Source organism: Saccostrea echinata, unplaced genomic scaffold (genome assembly GCF_033153115.1).
Source record: "Saccostrea echinata isolate AGI-Se365-2 ecotype Australia unplaced genomic scaffold, CSIRO_AGI_Sech_v1 ptg000051l, whole genome shotgun sequence".
Lineage (NCBI taxonomy): Eukaryota > Metazoa > Mollusca > Bivalvia > Ostreida > Ostreidae > Saccostrea > Saccostrea echinata.
Genome location: NW_026889800.1, coordinates 1,368,459 through 1,383,786, shown reverse-complemented (window position 1 = coordinate 1,383,786; position 15,328 = coordinate 1,368,459). Strand labels below are relative to the sequence as shown.

At 33.8% G+C, this 15,328-nt stretch overlaps 1 protein-coding gene across 1 annotated transcript; it reads right to left on the bottom strand.

The window, feature by feature from the left end:
• Positions 1-315: 315 nt before the first annotated feature.
• LOC133203789 (ankyrin repeat and BTB/POZ domain-containing protein 1-like) lies at positions 316-15,016 on the bottom strand. Its single transcript, XM_061339574.1, has 12 exons — positions 14,878-15,016; positions 12,376-12,438; positions 11,831-11,886; positions 10,629-10,773; positions 10,167-10,326; positions 9,226-9,271; positions 8,806-8,922; positions 8,595-8,719; positions 8,295-8,387; positions 7,731-7,892; positions 3,079-3,279; positions 316-1,347 (listed from the first exon to the last, which is right to left on the bottom strand). The coding sequence occupies exons 1-12, from the start codon at positions 14,931-14,933 to the stop codon at positions 1,141-1,143; spliced, it is 1,431 nt and encodes a 476-aa protein (XP_061195558.1). The 5' UTR covers positions 14,934-15,016; the 3' UTR covers positions 316-1,140.
• Positions 15,017-15,328: the final 312 nt, after the last annotated feature.

Genomic DNA, 15,328 nt, shown 5'->3' with positions numbered 1-15,328 from the left:
GTCTAATTAAATAATTATAATGTTACTCTTGGAATCACCCTGAATAGGTGAAAACCTGGACAGAACAGAAAACTTGTTTTCTGTGTAAAAATCTTCAGTCGCTGGCACAGGATCTCCGTACAAAATTATCATTATTTCATTTTATATGCCTCTGTATTCTAATTGATGGTACATGTATTAATCTGAAGCACATATTGTTTTTATTTATAATTCGTTATTTATGCTCTGTAAGGAATGACTAGAAGGATCATAGGAATATTTAGGACAGGATTCTCCATGAGCTGATTTACTGTGTCGGCCCCGACACAGGAAAAATTTTCCCCAACACAGTAACGATTCAAATTTTACGTGTGCGACACAGTAAAAATTTTGCAACACAGTAAGATCTGTGATTACTAGAAAATCAGAAAATAAATTCTCTCTAACTGAAACTTTAAACAAACAAATCTACCGTCTTTCAAACCTAATAGGTTTGTGTTAGTGTCCGACCATTCATTATCTTAATTATCCGTATCCTAATTACAAACCAGACCAGACCAGATAATATTAATTATCCCTACCCTAATTACAAACCAGACTTTTCTGGTGCTTACATCATGAGAGGAGACCCTGGCAATACACAGTTAAATTTCAGCATCTTGAAAACCGATATCTCAAATACCATGGATATGTCAAAGTGACTTGGAAGTCCCAAGAATTTATTCTTTATAAAATTTAACCCTCAATATCTCAAATCCTCAGATGTCTTGAAATTTTTTCTGAATTCCATTGATTTCGAGATAATAAGGTTTGACTGTATATATGTGTCTGTTTATTTTCAAGCGCTAGCACTAGTTATCCATTTCAAATAATTAATTTTCCCTTTTCGATTCTTTATTCATAAGTAAATTGTATTCCCCTCATGCACCATATTGTTTCTTTCTTGTGATCAAAATTCCCCTGGACTGAGCATTCAAGCATGACTGTGATTATTCATCTAGCTTTAAATTGAGCATTCATGTGTGACTGCATGTTTATCCATACAGATTATAACTAAACATTCATGTGTGATTGTGTAATTCATCTCTGTTTAAACTTATCATTCATGATCTATTGTGTAATCCATCCCTGTTTAAACTGATCATTCATGCATGACTGTGTTTATCCATCCAAATTAAGGTCCTCCAGAAGATCGTCAACCAAGCGTAACTGTTCGTTGGCCTCCTCCATTTCGCTGTAGGTTTGGACAAAATTAGTGATGTGGAAGCGAATGTCGTCTATTATTCCAATGGAGTCTGTCTCCTGTCTCCCTTTGATTTCTGATGCATCTTCCCTCACCAGCTGAGCAAAGTCTTCCCTGTGAATGAACTAGGAAAAAAGCTATGGTTAGTGATGTTTCGTGCAACTATGTGATGTCTTCAATGTTATATCACACAGAAGATAGTGCAATATAATATTTAACCCTGTCCTGAGTTCTCTCTCTTTGAATCATTTTCAGAAAAGAAATATTTGTTTACCTGCTGTATTATTGAGCATTTTTTTAAAAATATTTTAAAATCTAAATACATTTGATAAAAAATTTTCACTTCTTCATGGTTGAAATCTATACTGATTTGTTTAACCATTGTTTTGTTTCATCTTTTTAGAAAAGGAGTGGTAGTTTCCTGCCCACAACCTTACTTCTTTATCAATGTATATTAGACATGTCCTTTCCACTACTAACTGTTCTGTCACCCGCACAGTGGTTAGAGCGTCTGCTCTAGAATCGCAAAATAAGGAGCTGATCCTTACATCCCTGGTTAGGATTCACTGCGGGATGTAGAGACCGGTCCTTTGGATGAGACCATATAAACCGAGTTCCCGTGTCACAGTAGGTGTTGGCACGAAAAAGATCCCTCATTGCTTCAATGGCCCTGAGTGCCGAGTATAAGTATAAATTTGCAGCCCTCCACTGGCAAGTGGTGGCATCTTCATATGAGTGAAAAATTCTCGAGAGGGACATTAAACGACAAACAAAAACTAACTCTTCTAACACTATAGGTCTGGAAAAAACTTGAATATAAGATTTCATTTATACCTAAATTCACACACATGTGAATGCCATTTACGGGATTAACCATGAACAAGAGGCCCAGGGGCCACATTGCTCACCTGCGCACTGTGGTTAGGAAAAAAGCAAAAATCAGTTTAGTATTGCAATGCTTAAATGCATAAGTGGTCCCGACCTACCCCTAAAAAGGAAGGGGGAGGGGTATGATTTGAACAAAATTGAATCTTCATTAACTAAGGATGCTTTTTTTTGACTAACTGTGATTTTTTTCCTACAAGTTTAAACTCTCATTGTGGCCCCTACCTACCCCTGAGGGTCATGATTTGATCAAACTTGAAACTACACTACCTGATGATGCTTCCATATAAATATGACCAATCATGGTTTTGCTGTTCTTGAGAAAGGGGATTTTTTAAGATTTCTCCTATATATTCCTATGTAAAACTTTGATCGTCCATTGTGGCCCCACCCTACACTGGGGGTCATGATTTGATCAAATTTGAATCTACACCACCTGAGGATGCTTCCAAATAAATATGACCAATCATAGCTTTGTCATTTTTGAGAAGAGTTTTTGAAATTTTTCTTATATACTCATATGCTAAACTTTGATTGCCCACTGTGGCCCCACCCTACCCCTGGAGGTCATGATTTGAACAAATTTAAATCTATACTACCTGAGGATGCTTCCACATAAGTTTCATATTTTCTAACACAGTGGTTCTTGAGAAGAAGATTTTTGAAAGATGCCATAAATTTTTCATGAATTCCCAATTATCTCGCCTTGGAAGAAGGCATGGCCCTTGATTTGAACAAACTTGAATCCCCTTCACCCAAGGATTCTCTGTGCCAAGTTTGATTGAAATTGGCCCAGCAGTTCTGGAGAAGAGGATGAAAATGTGAAAAGTTTATGACAACAACGACGACACCGCCGACGACAGACAACGGACAAATTTCGATCAGAAAAGCTCACTTGAGCCTTTGGCTCAGGTGAGCTAAAGAGCAAAACATACAGGATAAAACGGAAATCAAAAAGAAAAAATTCTTACACTTTCCAGATTAATGGCAATAAATTCGGCACACTGGTCCTCTAGCCTTGCCTGGTTAAACAGTCGGGCGGATCGCAGGATTTGTAGAACATTGCTGGAGTTGATAAATTTACTGATGCAGTTTGCACACTGTCTCTTTAAACCAGGTAACATATAAAGATCGGCAAACCACAGGACATCATAAACGGTGTTCTCAGACAACTAAAAAAAAATAAAGATTCTTATACATTAATTTAACAGTGTATTTTAATCCTAAGACCTTAAAAATTGGATATTTATAATGATCACAGATTTGGTAAAAGTTACGTACAGAAAGATTTCATTCCAACAGATACTGAGGCCTAATTAATCATAATTATTTATAATGCATCCAGGATCTGAATTACATGTGAGTAGTTGAATTTAATTTAAATGAACAAAGGAATATTCACAAGTTTTCACCATTTAGCAAGAGGGAGTCTTCCATGATATGCATTATTTTTTCCATATTGAAAAATAATGGCACAACTTGCAATTCTGGTCCCACATTTTCTGAACTGAAGAAAGCATCAAGATCATGATATTACAAGGTTGGAAACTCACTGGAAATTGCAGCTAGCCACAGGGCTGGCTACTCTTAAAAAGTTGCCAGCCCTGCTCAAAATTTGCCAGAACTGATTAAAATGCTCATTATTATGAAGTGCTAGATCTATCAATAAAACTTAATTCAAATTTGTAATACAATACTTAACTACTTCTCAATGATACCTATAGACTTGCTATATGCTGTTTGATAGCGAAAAACAGTAGTAGAAAACAGGAACTAGCTGTTTAAATTACACATAGCACAACCATTGGGCTTGCAACTGAGGTTTTGTCCCTGCCCGTCTGAGAAACAGACTGTCACGGGCAGGCAGTAATTTCCAACCCTGCAAGTATTATTGCAGCCCAGAGGACTGGGCTGCTCTATACATATAAGTTTAAGTTTTGGTGTATGGGGATTGAGGTGGGAGAAGTAATTCAGAATTAAAGGTTAACATTACATCAGAATGTTCTTTTCCTTTATAAATTATGAGATACACTGTGACAATATATATACTTGCATGAAGTACATCTTTAAAAATATATATGTTTGTCATTTGTAATATACAAAGTTGCTTATCATTTACTATTGACAAAACGACAAGTCCCTTTTTTTAGAACAATAAATTTTACTTATCACATAAAAATGTAGGTTACACAGTTTGTGTTTTATATTAAGTCAAAATTAATATATTTTTGATGATAGGTGATACATGTGTCTGATTCTAATTTATATTTTATGCAGCCAACAGTTACTTGAGGAAATGACATAGTTTAAAACGGTATCATTTTTGTTCGATTTTTATCTGATTAGTCAGACTTTATCACACAAATCGAAGCAGTTTGATGATCAAGATTTTACTTTACTTATTTCCCAGGCGACAATTGACGGCAACGTATTAACATCAATGTTTTCTTGTTGATTATCTTGTAGTCAGAATATTGTATGCAGTATTCCCTATGCTTTTAATTAAGGACTTTACAATTGCACTTGCAAACTCATGCACAGCAAACTAATGCCAATTTTCATCAATATACGTTTTATAACACCTTTATTATAGGTTTATAGCTAAAATTTATTATAGGTGTATAGCTAAAACATTCCATATTGAACAGTCATATTTGGAATGTTTTCTTCTTCTTCCAGTAAGGAGTTGACCTCTTATTAAGAGTGATAATAACTCCGGCTTGGTTAAATCATGAGGCTTCTTATTTTAAAAACAGATAAAACTATATACAATGGCTTATCACATCTACCAGGGTTGCAGCTGGTTCCAGGGGACACTGTCTAGTCCCGTCCTGAACTCCTCGATAGTAGCTGCTGCTGTCACTGTCTCTGGCAAACGATTCCAATCTCTCACCGAACGTGGGAAGAAGGAATTCTTATAAACCTCCTTGGTGGCATGAGGTTGTCTATATCTATGGCTACCTCTAGTTCTTCTGTCCCCAGGTGTGTAATATTTGTCTGGATTAATGTCCACAAGGTGGTTCCTGATTTTGTAGCACAGAATAAGTCAATGTAATGTTCTCCTATGCTTTTTTTTTTTTTACTTTTCCATTATATAAACTACATAATCTTTAAATTAAATCCAAATGCCTTTAATCCTGCTGGCTCATTTCTTGGATCTGTTCAACATAATTGTCATAACACAGACAGCTGTGCAGACACATTTTCATAACAATGAACATGCTAATTAATCAGTTTGTCAGCACAGCCATCCGTGTTATGACATGCAGAGCACCAGAATTTATAATGCAATGCTTAAGTATATGTAGTTTTAATCATTTTAGGCAGTGGTCATTCTTTGATTTATATTTAGGTAAAATCATTTAGAACTATACGGTTCTTCCTGTTGTCCATTTTAGTTTTCTAGTAAGGAAAAGGTTTGTATAATACTTTAGTTTATCTCTTTACATGAAACATAATGTAGAAATAGATGATGTTGATCATTACATGATTGAATTCAATTGGTTTATACAAGTTGCACAATAGTTTACTAACATGAGGAGATATAGACGACATATGAATTGATTGATTGGTATAGAAAAGTTTTCCTGTACTTAACGAAAATGAATACAGATAGATGTAAGGTTAGACGATCTTAACCGTAATGTGAAATTGATTTACAAAATTTCCTTTGAATTTACCAGTACCTAACATGAAACCTGATAGATATAGAATTAGGTGATCTTGACTGTAAACCTGATAGATGTAGAATTAAGTGATCTTGACTGTAAACCTGACAGCTGTAGAATTAGGTGATCTTGACTGTAAACCTGATAGCTGTAGAATTAGGTGATCTGGACTGTAAACCTGATAGCTGTAGAATTAGGTGATCTGGACTGTAAACCTGATAGCTGTAGAATTAGGTGATCTGGACTGTAAACCTGATAGCTGTAGAATTAGGTGATCTGGACTGTAAACCTGATAGCTGTAGAATTAGGTGATCTGGACTGTAAACCTGATAGCTGTAGAATTCGGTGATCTGGACTGTAAACCTGATAGCTGTAGAATTCGGTGATCTGGACTGTAAACCTGATAGCTGTAGAATTCGGTGATCTGGACTGTAAACCTGATAGCTGTAGAATTCGGTGATCTGGACTGTAAACCTGATAGCTGTAGAATTAGGTGATCTGGACTGTAAACCTGATAGCTGTAGAATTAGGTGATCTGGACTGTAACATACAATTGAGTATAACTGGTACATGTAAGCTTCTCTGTATTTACCTCACACGAGTCCTGATAGATGTAATACATAATCTGGATAAATATTTACCTCACACGAGTCCTAGTAGATGTAATACATAATCTGGATAAATATTTACCTCACATGTAATACATACTCTGGTTAAATATTTACCTCACATGTAATACATACTCTGGTTAAATATTTACCTCACACAAGTCCTAGTAGATGTAATACATAATATGGGTAAATATTTACCTCACATGAGTCCTGGTAGATGTAATATATAATCTGGATAAATATATACCTCACACGAGTCCTAGTAGATGTAATACATAATCTGTGTAAATATTTACCTCACACGAGTCCTGATAGATGTAATACATAATCTGGATAAATATTTACCTCACACGAGTCCTAGTAGATGTAATACATAATCTGGGTAAATATTTACCTCACACGAGTCCTAGTAGATGTAATACATAATCTGGATAAATATTTACCTCACATGTAATACATACTCTGGTTAAATATTTACCTCACATGTAATACATACTCTGGTTAAATATTTACCTCACACAAGTCCTAGTAGATGTAATACATAATCTGGGTAAATATTTACCTCACACGAGTCCTGGTAGATGTAATATATAATCTGGATAAATATTTACCTCATACGAGTCCTAGTAGATGTAATACATAATCTGGGTAAATATTTACCTCACACGAGTCCTGGTAGATGTAATATATAATCTGAATAAATATTTACCTCATACGAGTCCTAGTAGATGTAATACATAATATGGGTAAATATTTACCTCACATGAGTCCTGGTAGATGTAATATATAATCTGGATAAATATATACCTCACACGAGTCCTAGTAGATGTAATACATAATCTGTGTAAATATTTACCTCACACGAGTCCTGATAGATGTAATACATAATCTGGATAAATATTTACCTCACACGAGTCCTAGTAGATGTAATACATAATCTGGGTAAATATTTACCTCACACGAGTCCTGGTAGATGTAATATATAATCTGGGTAAATATTTACCTCACATGAGTCCTGGTAGATGTAATACATAATCTGGGTAAACATTTACCTGAAAAGTCCTGGCAGATGTAATACATAATCTGGGTAAATACTTATCTCACATGAGTCCTGATAGATGAAATACATAATCTGGGTAAATATTAACCTCACATGAGTCCTGATAGATGTAATACATAATCTGGGTAAATATTTACCTCACACGAGTCCTGATAGATGTAATACATAATCTGGGTAAATATTTACCTCACACGAGTCCTGGTAGATGTAATATATAATCTGGGTAAATATTTACCTCACACAAGTCCTGGTAGATGTAATATATAATCTGGGTAAATATTTACCTCACACGAGTCCTGGTAGATGTAATACATAATCTGGGTAAATATATCACAGGAAATGTCTTTAAGGGTCATCTGTGGGACGTTACTATCAGAGACTTGGCCTTCTCCAAAATGGTCGATCAGCAGCGCCTTAAAATAGTCACTTCTACCGCAGAAAAACACCTACAAAAGGGAGATAATCAGTGCCTTAAAATAGTCACTTCTACAACAGAAACACACATACGAAAGGGAGATATTCTCAGATTTTATCATGTATGTTTGATATTTTGATGTACCTTTAATTGACTTATTAATTTGTAATTTTGTAACAATTATAATATTTGCAGGAACATTTTTTATAATAAAGAATAGTTAAATAATGATTTTCTTCTTCTCTTTTTTATTCTGTCAGAATAATTGATAATTTCTGTTCCGGTTACTACTGAATTTTTAAAAAATGGGGAAAATTTATAATCATTTCAAGTTAAAATATAATATATATCTCAGATTTTTTTTAAAGATATAAATGAAGAATGTATAAGGATTAGTTGTGTGACATTGTAAAAGTAGACATGATCTTCGTACCTTGTGACAGAGAAATTTGTGTCCCTCCACACAGAAACAGATGTCTGGGTAAAAGGAGGCATATTCTGGTTCAAATGGAAGCTCCCCCTGAACCTACCATTAAATAACATATTAAACACATGACAGATACAGCTTTATCTGAGTGTATTCAGAATGAATGGAAAGATAGCAAAGAGACAAGAATATGTCTCGTGTAATGAACATTGATTTAATATCCACATATTAATTCCTATAAGAGAGGGTTACACTTGATTTCTTTCAATCTTTTATTCTAATACTGGTTTGACAACAAATTCTTACAAAAGTAGACAGCTCCCTAGGTAGAGCAAGATCAGCTAGTCGTCCAAGGTCAAACTGAAGGTCAAGTGAATCTTCCGATCGCTCAATCAGGATGTTGGTGATGTTCACCCCTGGTTTCTGTATTTCTGTAAAAATAACCAGAAAAGTAATTAGTATAAATCTATAAATCAGGATAGCTACAGAGAGATATTTCTGAGACTTTGGTCCTCACCATAAGAGCTCTGTTTTTTGTATGCTTCCTCTATTTCCTTAATGAGGTCAGGCAGCTGACACTGGCGAGCCAATCTCTTACAGTCCTCTACGCTGTCAACATGGGTTTCTAAGCGACCTAATAATAATTAATCAATCAATAATTTATTTAAGAATTGAAAACCACTGGCATTTAAGGCACATGTATTCACAGATTTTGGGGTTTAGAAAATAAACATTACATTCATCAACAATCTTGAGACTTCATAAAGTTGTTTAACTTAAAAAAACAAATCACAATGCTGTCAGGTTACATGTGACTGGGAGATTAGGCCACATGACTAAGCCACAGAGAGAGGTTCTGAGAGACTTCAGTTTTTTGAAATCAATAAAAACCTTGTTTGTTAAGGCACCCAATCTATAAGGCTAGTGTTGTATTTACCTGTGTAGATGTATTGCAGGAGGGACCTGAATGCCCACGGAACCACCTAATCAATGTAAACAGAGAAAATTCAGATAATTCAATTGACATATTAAATGTAATCTCCATCTAAACAGGAAAATTACTCTGATTTTAAGATTGTTTGTTTATGTATACTTTACCAGTACTGAATAGAAGTCAAACATAGGGATATTTTAATTAAGGCCACTTGAGTTATCAAAGTCTATTCTCTACAAAATGTCCTTTGAATCAAATCATTAAATTAAATTTACCAACTGGGCACTAAAAATACCTTTCTTTTAATATTTTACAATCTGGATAATTTTCACTTTATTTCTCTGCAGTCATGAAGATATAAAAAAAAAAATCCTGTCCAGCTCGTGAAATAAATTCCAAATCCAACTACAAACACTGAATGGCCTCAATACATATTTGATAATGATATTTGTCCTGTAACCAGTTTATATTTGATAATGATATCTGTCCTGTTTCCAGTTTATGTTTGATAACTGTCTTGGTACCAGTTTACCATATATACTCGCCTTTAAGTCGGTTTTTTGGGAGTTAAACTTTGGTCCAAAAGTCTTTCTCCGACTTATATGCGAGTTAAAAAAAGATTGGTATTTTAGCGGGTCAATCCCTCTAATTTAAGCTTAAAAAATACAACCCACTTATGGGCGGACCTACTTATATGCCAGTATATATAACAGTATATTTGATATCTGTCGTCACCAGTTTGTGTTTGATAATGATATCTGTCTTATTACCAGTTTGTGTTTGATAATGATATCTGTCTTATTACCAGTTTATGTTTGATAATGATATCTGTGTTATTACCACTTTGTATTTGATAATGATATCTGTTTTGTTACCAGTTAGTGTTTGATAATGATATCTTTCTTGTCACCAGTTTATGTTTGTTATGATATCTGTTTTGTTACCAGTTTGTGTTTGATGATGATATCTGTCCTATTCTTCCAGCGAGTTCGGAATGACTCCGCGAAATACGGACATCGGGCACTAAGGATGCATCGGTGGGCTGGAATTTTTTCTCCGTAGACATGAAATGTCACGTCCTCATGCATTCCCATTTCTAAAAGTCTGTAAAAAATATCAGTTAGCAATTTTAAGTTAAAAATATTTCAAATGCATGGTCAAACATTTACATAGTAAATGACACTGGTCATATGAAATATTACATAGAAATCAGAAAAACCTTAAAAACTTGTCATTGTCACAGTTTAAAACAAATAATTCTAAGTGAATTTCAAGAATGAATTTATTAAAGATGATGACTTGTTCTATAAACTATAAGCACAAACATTCTTACACTAAGTCAAAATCAAATTACTGCATTTTTTAAAACTTTCGAAGTGAAATTTACATTTTTAAATTTAATTGACCTGCGTAAAAATTCCTCATAAAGATCTCGACGAAGTGTTTTGGAGGACACCATATTGAAAGACTTAAGAAGATTCCTGATTTCATTGTTTAAAGCTCCATATAAACAGCGTTCACCATCGAATGTGTTAGCTTCACACCTCGCTCCTACAAAAGTCAGTGAGTATATAGAGAATAAAATGAAAATTGTTCAACTTCACCATCAAATGTATTAGCTTCACAATTTGCTTCTAAAAAAAATCAGTACATGTACATTAAGAATAAAATCTGGAGAATATGTTATCTTTCTCATTTCTATACTTTGCATCACAAAATTTAGCCTTAGACAGATAGAGCAAACTCTTGAAGAAGCAATTCCTTAGATAGATACTGTTATCTTCATCAATTGTGCATGCAAGTTTTTGCAGGGAATAAGTAACATCATTTACACCATGTACACATGTGTTATTCTGAAGTCAAGATGTACACACAGAGATAATTATAACAACAGTTTAATCATGTCTGTCTTTGTATCTGTAATGACCTTCAAGATACATGTAAATGTAGGATCCCCCATGGTTTTATGGTGTGATATGATTTTTATCCAACAAGTTTCTATCTCCAAGCCTTGGCGAGGGGATTAGTAAACACAAACCAGAGTTGGATAAAAATTACATAACACCACAAACCATGGAAAATTCTTTTTATCACACATTTTACATACTGTATACAGGGTTATTTTCGCCCCATATGATTTTCGCCCTTTCGCACCTGTGAACAATTTTGCTCCTTTTTAAATTCACCTAGTCATAGTTTTGTTTAAGAAATTATACTGTGTTCTTTGAATTCTCCCTGTTTTAAATTTGCCCACCTGTAATTAGGGTGAAAGGGGCGAAAATAAAACGGAGACGAAAATTTCCCTGTATACAGTAGCTATCGCATATGTTTTTCACTGCTTTTACAGTATATATTAATCCACATTATTTGAGTTTTTCACTTAATTATGCAAAAACTATTGTGACAATTCACAACTGTTGATATGAAAATGATACCATATGACTGATATCCACTGTATAAAAAGAGTAAATATGATAATCTATCATCATATTATTTTATTAATAATACATTGATCTATGAACACGATGATGTCACTCCAGTTTCCTAGCAATATATTAAGCCTTCCTACAAAACAGTGCTGACAACCTACCATTTTCTGACAACCTACCATTTTCTAGCAGATACTGAACGACGTCCTTGTGCCCACACAAACAAGCATAGTACCTAAAACACACAAAACATGTACACATATTTCAGTTTAAGGTCTCTGATTTCTGTCTGCAAATACACACACTCATGAGAAGTATTCATGAATGGTGACTTACTTCCCTTTTTCAGAATCATGTTAATATGTATTTGTAATTTGTGCACAAACTTGATCTGAAAGGTTTTTTGTTCCTGAAAGTCATAAATTTAAATCTAGAAGTCTGAGTAAATAATCAATCCATTTACCTTTAAATAAAAAAAATAATGTCATTACAGTCAGTAATGTCCAATCTAGGTGTTATGAAAGACAAGTAAATAAAAGAAGAAATGAATTTAAGAAACATTAACTTTTTCATTTGTTAATCTGGAATATTACTGTAAACAAAAATGGATGCCAATTAATATATCTTCTTTATAGAAGATTATCTTATATTACTCTGAAAAGTTTAAGCACATGCTTCTATCTTACAGTACTTCTAGTACTTTGATTTTTTTTTTTTTACTTACAAAGGAGTACTGTCCCACTTGTCTCTGATGTTGAGCTCCAGTTCTTTTTGTTCAACCAGATACCTGTCAATCAAATTTAAAACTTCAACATGAATCTTCTACATGAAGTTGTCAGAAATATCAATCTAGTATGATATAAATTAAGATTTCATAAATTGTTTAAGGTAAATGATGTATTTTACCATTAAACTTAACTCCATGTACAGAAGTAATTTTGTAGAATTTCAGGAGTCGTGTAGGAATTTATTGAACATATGATTTATTCTCATTTCTTTAGTAATACATATTAAGTGTATGGATGATGATGATGAATATGAGAGAAAAAGATCAAATTTTGTGGAATGATTTAATAATTGACTGCAGTACAGATCCATTGCAGGGGAAATTGAAACAGTTTGGTGAAATAAGTGATGTAATTAAACAGCAGTTGGTTTTATCTACCAAACAAAACTTTGGCTTTAACTTTATTAAGTTTATTAGTTTATTAATTTTATTAATTTGCCCTGCAAAAGAGCAGTATACAACTCATATTATGAAAGGCTTTGATTATTGGATGTAAGGGACATCCAAATCATAGCCTCCCTGTTATATGCATGTACAGTAGAGGCATGGAAAATACTTCACCAATAAAAAGTGGATTAAAAATCCCTCGGTTCTTAACAAGTCCTCTGCAAGCTAACCTGACTCCAAGAAAACCAACATTTGATACCTACATTCTAATGCAACTGTTTTGTAAAATGCATTTTGATTGCAGCTAATACACTGATGTTTCAGGCAGTTAAATGAGCATTAACAAGAGTGAAAGTTTTTGACTGTGATATGTCATAATGGCACGACGCAAAAACACAATGCTTCTTTTGACGTATTTCATCTCACAAACTCAACAAGATAAAATGTAACATCAAATAAAATTCATAAATTGTATTAGAATGGAAATAACTATCTTCTCATTTGTTATTCGTGACCATTAATGCTGATTTAATGCTTGCAAACATTCGTTTTACCAACGATGTGTCAGCGGAGCCAGTAAAACCCTGTATGCAACTGTCAAATCAGCATTATGGTCACAAATAACAAATGAGAAGACAGTTATTCCCTAATTCACAACCCCCTTTTCTAAGACTTACCCCCCCCCCATTTCTCCAAGATACTCTACTCTGAACAATATAGAGCAAAATTGACTCCAGGATATGTGACACTACACCAAATGTAGGGTGACGGGAAAATGTGACAGATATGTGTAAGATTTAATTCGAACCTATAATGGTTCCCTTAATTTTACGCAAATATTTTATGAATGTGACAACCCAGAACTGGTGCGCACAACCCGTATGTTGGTAAAATGGGTAGGCAAACCCGGGCCGGGGCAAATTAAAAACCGGGGCTGTTCAGGATTTTTCAGTTTTCCGTCTTAATACTTTATCAATCAAACTGAAATTTTCAGATTATGTTTGTTATAAGGTTTATTTTTTTTCCTTGTAAAATTTATCTTGAAATACTCGGTATTTCAGATTTTATCGGTGATTGTTGATTTCCAAGTTGGTAAAATGGGTAGGCAGCAGTAAGCCGACATTTTACGATTTTTTGGACATATTTGACAAAAAGCTAATAAACTTATTAATTATTCTAATGTTTAACAGTATATCTAAACTATTTTTAATTATTTCTTCCTTGAAATGTGTTTCTGTTGAGTAAACTAACACGTTTTTAGAAAAACCGGTCATTAAAACTGGATCCAATCACCCGGAACAAACACGAAAAATCCGAAATACTTGTTTATTACTTTTTACTATTGTCACCTGGAAAAAAAACTCTATTCAAGTTATTTGTTGGATGTTTGTATTTAAATTTTATTGATATTGAAAATATTTTAAGAATCTTGACATATAATTATATGGATATTAATACAAAGTCTTGTGCCAAACTTTAATCATGTTAATCAAACATAATTTAAGCTGCTTGGGATAATAAAAGTGGCTTGTTATGTTCATTGGGGAGAGGAAGATGATTATGAAAATGTGTATTTAAGCATAAAAAAAGCATTTCCCAGTAAAGAAATAACTATTTCTAGATAATACACATTATTAAACATCGGAATAATTCAAAAGATTACTTGTTCATTGTCACATTTGTCAAATTACACGTAAAATATATTGACTTGATACTGCCTACCCATTTTACCAACTTGGAAATCAGCAACTGTCGATAAAATCTATACTACTGAGTGTTTCAAGGCAATTTTTACAGCGAATACAAATAAACCTATATCAAACATATTCTGAAAAATTCAACTTGATTGATGAAGTATTAAGACAGAAAATCGAAAAATATCGAACAGCCCCGGTTTTTAATTTGCCCCGGCCCGGGTTTGCCTACCCTTTTTTACCAACACTCGCACAACCCTAAATAACCACAGTAGGCCGCGAATGACATTTCATAAGGTGCAAGAAACTGCATTTCTAAAAAATCATAAAAAACGAAGTGACATATTGAATTTCTTACTTCAGTTTCTGTAAATCTCCGCGTCTACAACTCATAAACAATTCGTGGATGTCCATATCTGTTTACAAACACAGCAGCATCCGTCTTTTCTATATTGTTATTGCGTCTGTCCGTTTGTTTACAAAATTTGCAGACCGCTTGCAACGCTAAAAATAAAATAAAAGCTATTTGTATGATTTCAACGACAATGGTTAATTTCAGGGTAGATTTAATCCAAATATTATGAGGCAGAGTCTAACACAAAGACAAATTATGTTTTTTGTTCTTAACAAATGTTTGAATATAGGTAAAAATGGGCGCGTCGATTGACCCAAAAGAACCCAAAAGGACCCAAAAGGAACCCAAAAGGACCCAAAAGAACCCAAAAGGACCCCAAAGGAACCCAAAAGGAACCCAAAAGGACTCAAAATGAATATACACATGTATTATGATATACTGAAAATTAATAATT